The sequence below is a fragment of the Echinops telfairi genome, unplaced genomic scaffold (genome assembly GCF_000313985.2).
Source record: "Echinops telfairi isolate 266 unplaced genomic scaffold, ASM31398v2 ScPeMD7_2573;HRSCAF=3158, whole genome shotgun sequence".
NCBI lineage: Eukaryota > Metazoa > Chordata > Mammalia > Afrosoricida > Tenrecidae > Echinops > Echinops telfairi.
In genome coordinates this window covers 6,994,291-7,000,749 of record NW_022106471.1, presented here as the reverse complement: position 1 = coordinate 7,000,749, position 6,459 = coordinate 6,994,291, and the positions used below count along the sequence as shown (strand labels likewise).

General features: G+C 44.1%; 2 protein-coding genes across 5 annotated transcripts in view; one reads left to right on the top strand and one right to left on the bottom strand.

Moving 5' to 3' along the window:
• CEP68 (centrosomal protein 68) overlaps positions 1-4,831 on the top strand; it is a 19,475-nt gene extending 14,644 nt beyond the window's left edge. For all 4 annotated transcript variants that reach the window (XM_045294074.1, XM_045294075.1, XM_045294076.1 and 1 more), the window contains exons 6-7: positions 832-1,002; positions 1,724-4,831. In XM_045294074.1, coding sequence (XP_045150009.1) covers positions 832-998 — 167 coding nt within the window. In that variant the 3' untranslated portion in view covers positions 999-1,002; positions 1,724-4,831. The remainder of the gene's footprint in view (positions 1-831; positions 1,003-1,723) is intronic.
• Positions 4,832-5,561: 730 nt separating this feature from the next.
• Positions 5,562-6,459, bottom strand: part of RAB1A (RAB1A, member RAS oncogene family) — a 34,272-nt gene continuing 33,374 nt past the window's right edge. The window contains exon 6 of the mRNA XM_004710173.2: positions 5,562-6,375. Within this exon, the coding sequence (XP_004710230.1) occupies positions 6,178-6,375 (198 nt within the window). The 3' untranslated portion in view covers positions 5,562-6,177. The remainder of the gene's footprint in view (positions 6,376-6,459) is intronic.

Below are 6,459 nucleotides of genomic sequence, written 5' to 3'. Positions count from 1 at the left end.
ACAACTGGGTTTCTCCTTCCGCTCAGCATTGTCTGCATCCCTGCACCTTCTGCTCTGCCTTCCTTTGCTAGCAGATGTTGCTTGGGGACAGGAAATGGGGGAGCGGAGGTAGCACAGTGATAAAGGCCCAGGAAACCAGAGAGGGCGGGCTGTGTGCTTCACACAAGAAAGGAACAAGCCTGATGTGGGCCACACCCTCATCAGAACACAATCTTGATTAAGCGAACTCTGCTGCAAGTCCTTTTCGTTGGCACCTACAGAAAAGGAATAGCAAACACCTCCAAACACATTACTTGGCCCCATTTTAAAAAGTTTGTAGTTCCTTTACAGAAAGCAGACTGCCACCTTGCTCACCCTCGGGGGCTGGTGGGGGGGGCCACCCCCCACACAGACAGTCCTCCAGGCAACCAGAGGTAGCAAAGCCCAATGCCCCCATCTTGGCATGTTTTCCCCCTCATTTAAGCCTCTGCTGTAGTGAATCGGTATATACTGCACCATGTCTCAGCTCTGTGCCAGGTGGCACCGTCCCTAGAGAACCTGGTCTGCGCTCTTGCCTAATGTCATCCCGAAGTGGGGCCAGCGGATCTGTCATCAGGAGTTCACAGCCAGATGCTCCAATGGCAGAGGCCCTACTGAGAATGGAAAGCCCATTCTGAAAGGTCTGCCATGCTCCTGTTTTGTGCAGCTACTCCCTTGTACAGGGCTCTTCCAAAAGTTCACGGGAAAATGAAGACATAAGGGCCTCCCCAGTGGTTGTGTAACGCCCCCTTCTGTGTTCCCATGGGAAACGCAGGGTGCTTATCCTTCATTGCTTTCCATCCCGTTTGCTAGTGTTAAAGGACGTCCTGGTGAGGATCGCCGAGCAGCCTGGCGAGTTGGAGCGCCACGCCAACCATGTGTACGACTCCATCTTGGCCTCCCTGGACATGCTAGCTGGCTGCACCCTCATCCCCGACTGTAAGCCGACAGCAAAAGAGCGCCAATGGGAAAGGGTTTAAGCAGGTAAGAGGAAGCCTGCTTGCTCCCAGCCCAGGGCTTGTTCCTGCCCTACCTACCTGGGAGAAGCCACCCTGTGGTTCTGACTGAGTGGCTTGCTACTGCTGCCAGGAGCAACCACCACTGCTCCCTGCCATCCAGAGGCAGTAAAAGCACGACTTAGCTTTATTTTTGTAGACATGGTGCATGTTGGGCTGTCCCGCAGGCTCTTCTCACACATTCTTTGATAGCCCACCTGATGGCACAGACGGCACTGGAAATGGCTGATGATTCTACCTGCTTGCCCTTCCCATAGGTTTCGCGAGACTTTCCCATGCCCCATCCTTTAGAATGGGCCAGGGGAACCAAAGGGGAGGCATGGCTTAGACACTTAGTACTGGCTGTTTTTTCTTTGACTATCATGGTGTGGGCAAAGTCAGAGAGGAATGGCAGGAGAGGAACTGAAGGGTGGGTACTTACATGGGTATGTGATTCCACCTTCGATCTTAAGACTAAAGACCAACCCAGATGCTAATTTGTCTTTATTTGCCACCCATGCCCTGCCAAATATTCATAGAAGATTTGGTAGAGGAGACTTCACCCTAGACAGAAGAAGGTGGAAGTGTTGAAAGGGTAAGATCTAGTAGGCATGTTAAGAGCTGAGCCACTGTACTTGAGCAGCATTCATCTTTGTTCTACGGAGAGCACGCTGTGGCTTCTGCCTGTAACAGGCTTCTTTCTCTTTCAGGCACCTTCCCCGCCACTGAGTTGTAATTTGTCAGCCAAAACCTGACTGATGGGGAAATGCACTTTCACGAAGCCCTTCCTCGCAAGAGCTATTTCAAGCTTCCAACGTTAAGACGCTTTTCTCTTCCATGAAGTAAGGACTATTGAGTTCTGGTTTTTATTTAAAACTAAGGTTTTTCTTTGGTGCTTCTCCCCCAAAGAGCATGTGTGGCTTTCTCCAGGCTGGGCCATTATAAGGCTTACCTTCCTCCCCTCTTCTCCAGACAGAGCCTTGAGCGGTTCCACCTGCCTGCTGAGGTGACTCATGGCTCAGAGGGGGAAGAAGTGGCCTTGCTCAGTAGTCTTACACAGGAGGGTTCAAGAGACTGAAAAACTAGGTAGTGGTTGGCCACACGGGCTTCGATTTTTTTGTAAAAAACAAAGCTAGGTTATTTTTAAATCCCTCTTAAGATTTAGGATAAACTTCAACCCTTATTCTGCAAATTGCAGGGAGGGATCGGGGAGGCAGGGAGATAGGTGAATAACCCCTAAAAATTCTGAAGTATTACGGTGACACCTCTTGTCATAGGTCAAAGCTTAAGGCTCCGTCTTCACAGCATTTGAAAAGGACAGGAGTGCCAGGGCTATGGCGGGACTGCTGAGAAGGTTACTTCTGGGAGGTTTTATCCCTCCACGCCTATCTCCACCCCACAGGGTGACAACTGGTGGGGGAAGGGATGGGATCACTTGGTCTGGTTAGTCCAGGGAAAGACGGAATTCTGTCTTGCTAGGGAGTTGGGCAGTTAGGTACCACGAGTGGGTGGGGATATGGATTAACCATTTAAACCACCAATACTATGACTTTTTAGAGCAAAATGATGAGTTAACTGCAGATTCTACACAAACAAAAGCACTTTCCCCTAAAAATTTCAATTTTGGCCATGAATGAACAAATAAGGAAAAACCACATTTTTCCACTTATATTCTTAGTTTAGATCTAGTATAAGGCTAAGACTCAAGGTCTGTCCCCCCCTAAAAAAAAAAAAAAGTCAAAGCCAAAATGGCATTAAAGTGAAGAAGCAATTCCTACTCATATGGGGAAAGTTTGAGAGTTCGCAGCCCCCCTCGCTAAAGCCTACAAAATCGTGACACTTCACAAAGTCGGTGCAAAACAATTGAGAAATAATGCAATTTTCCCAAGTGGTTTTAGACACCCTTCCCAGAGGCTGGGCAAAGCTCTGGTGGTGTGATGCTGAGACTCCGAGTGTAGTTCCCAGGGAAGAGCTTGGTGAAGCTGCTCTCACAGCCCAGTGCTTGGCCTCTTTTAACAGGTGTTCTGCAACACCAACACACAACTAATTCTACTCTTCGCTCTTTATCTTAAAAGCAACGATGTTCATCAAGAATGGGTACTAATGTTGGTCTTTCGAATTAATGCAAACTTTGAAAAAGCACAAATGAGGGTGCAATTTATAAGTTTGGGGAGCCACAAAATTTTATCACATCTACGTCCATATTTAAAGTTCTATTGTCAAGTGCTATTTTCTGTTTCAAAAGTTTTATATTTCAGTCACTGGAAAATGAGCCATTAAATTCTAGTACTTAAAAATCAGCGATAAAGGGAAACTACGTAAAATTTAATAGGACAGAGTATTTCAAGTACCTGCTGCGTCTGCTGTGGAGCTGTAGTTTATTTACCATTATGCTAAATTATCTGTGCTGCCACTTCCAGGCTAACCTTCAGTTTCATACACAGCAGGACTTAAAAACATTGCTTACGTAAAATATTCTTCAAAAACCCAAGATGGGTTAAAAAGGCAGGCATGTCCACTAATGGCCTGTTTTAAAAATGGATACAGTGAGCAAAATGCCTTGCCGTCCTTGGCAGTTAGACCCGGTTATTTACTATAGAAAGACAGGTACAGAAAGGAGTCCCGTGGCTGGTGTATAAATTCACGAACGCAGACTACAGTTTTCTGTTTTCACACAAATTAGTTACAGTCAACTTCAACTGATAGAAAAGAGGTCACTCCAAAATAATTCTGACAAAGTGCGGCCTTAAAGACTATCACAGATATTTTTGTTCCTCCCCTTGAAATAAGGTGTGACTAAAGAGTGCCAATTTGGGTCTGGCTGTGAATGCGCTTCACCACAGCTCAAAGATGTTAAGACCTCCCCTTGAATGCACATGCTGCAATGGTTTCTGCCTCAACGCTGCATGGTGATTATTTCCACGAGCAGCCATGCAAGGCAGCTAGACAACTGTGGCTTTACTTCAGAAGTAGGTGATATAACACCAAGTTTATCCCCAGGAATAAAATTTTAGTAGTTACTTAAAATTAATTTGGTTTAGGAAGTGGCTGGGCTGGAGACTCAGATCTTTGTTGCAGCTCCAGGCCTGAGCTCATCTGCAAACGGAAGTCTGTGAGGCACAAAGAGAAGAGCTGGCTGTGGGCTCAAGGGAACGCGGACTTCCTGCTCTGAACAGGATAGCCCTCTAGGGTGTCCACAGGGCGAGGTCTCTAACTTAGTCTTTTTTAAAGTGAACAGATTAAAACCCACAGTAGTTTGGGAGTTTACATTAATAGGATTATCACAGTAGAAACAAGCATGCTCAAACACCCTGTGGCCAGCCCCCATCTTGAATGCCATGGGGGAAAGAGCAGGTTTTTCAAAATGTATAAATAAGCTTACCTCTTACATGTTTTTTTGCTAACTCACCGAGCTGCTGGTGTAAACTAGTTGCTGTATAAAACTGCAGTGCATGACATCCCACCTTAACATTTGTGTCTGTAAGCTTGTTCAGAAAATTGTTCACGGATTTTACCCCTGTGTATTACTTAAGGTAAATCTAAAAACAGACAAAACAAAACCCAAACTTTGAAACATTAAAGGTTTTTTCCCAAATGATTGTCAGGAATTTGTCAGTTGCCTTATGTGAGGATGAATAGATCCAACAAGCACGTCTATAATACAAAGTAAACTATGATTTTATTGTGAAACTCTCAGATGGAAAATTAAATGGAATATTCTGTCCATTTCATTTTACAATAATCTTACCACTTATTTTTGTACCATGTATTTCAATTGCCTGTTCAGTGAAAAATAAACCTCTCGTTTTTGGCTTGTTTTTTAGCTAAAATTTTATCGTTAATGAAAGAGCCTCACCATAAAATGTGTTGTCAACAGCCACGTCCCAAAGCTTTGGCGTGAAGAATCTTTTGTCTGCTTCTTCTACCCCAAGGGAAGAAGACTGGTGCCCGTGTAGGTAAACGGCGGGTTTCCACAATAAAACAGCCCCTAGGGTCTTTAAGGTCTTAATGGACAACAGTTCCAATGTGCAAAGTACCACCCAGATAAACACATCTCTTTCCAGGTTTCCATCCTGACTGGAAGCATGACTTCTAAAATTAGGACAAACAGTGAATTTCCAAGCTTTCTACGTAAGCGTTTTAACTTCCCCCCATCATCCACTATTTAATCCAGTATTGGATGACATCTGACCATGGCCTGGAAGAACATCATTCACCTGTGTGTGAGTCTGATTTTTTTTTCTTTCACTAGTTCGGATAGGGGTGTTTGTTCCTGCACTACCACCACAATTAGGTAAGAGAAGGATAAGCAATATTCTATCTGGAATTTTAAATTCCTGCATCACTAAGGGTGGTTAGACCCTAAGAGCACAGCGCCTCCCTGGGCTGTTCAGCAGGTCATCTGAGGGAAGCACATTGGGGGCTGCTCGGAGAGAGAGCCCCACAGTGTCCTGGTGCACACACACGGCTGCTCTGAGTATGATGCAAAGCTAAATTCCCTTTAACCATTAAGAATTAAAACAATATTTATCACCATACAGTTTGATATTACTTCCAATAAGTACAATATTTATTAAACATATCTTCAGTTGTTTTGTTACATAGTGTGCAACAAATTACAATATTCTGCAGCCACAAATTATAGGCAGAGTATGAAGAAACTATTAATCAGATAGTGTAATTCTTTCCGTTTATAACTACAAGGAAGAACTAGCGGATCAGATCTTACATAGAACATCTCACTAAACTTTATGCATGGAAAGTGACAGACACTGGTAGTGCTGTTTGATACAAAATGGCTGAACTTCATCTTCAGAAGACTAAATAAACCCGACATCTAAACATGCCAATATAAACAAAACAAAATATAGTCTAACCAACCACAGGGAAACGGTCTGATATCAGGAAAGCAACGAGGATTACACACATTATTTTATAAACCAGCACACAAAGGTTTAAAACAGTTCTGAAAATGAAGTTAGCTGTCTTGAGTCAGGGGAATAAAAAAAAAGTCAGTATTGACCATTTACAATCTCTGACCTTTGTGGAGACGGTAAGAATCTGTTGTAGTGCAGCTACATACAGTACAATTCAGGCAATTTTGTTTTTTCACTTGGGTTCAGATTGCAAATTCATTGCTGTGAGAAAAGGATGGAGGCAAATTTTAGCAGCAACCTCCACCTGACTGCTTGACTGGAGTGCTCTGAATTTTAACATTGGACTTCTCTGCACCACCGGCTGTTGCTCCAGGGCCCATCCGCTTTTTAATCTCAGCTGCCATAGTCATGAAAGACTGTTCTACATTCGTTGCATTTTTAGCGCTGGTTTCCAAAAATGGAATTCCAAGGGAATCAGCAAATTCCTAAGAAAAATATAAGGCACAATTATTATTCCTCACTTGGTGAGATTTATTTAACAACCACCCAAAACACCCACCATGGGCATT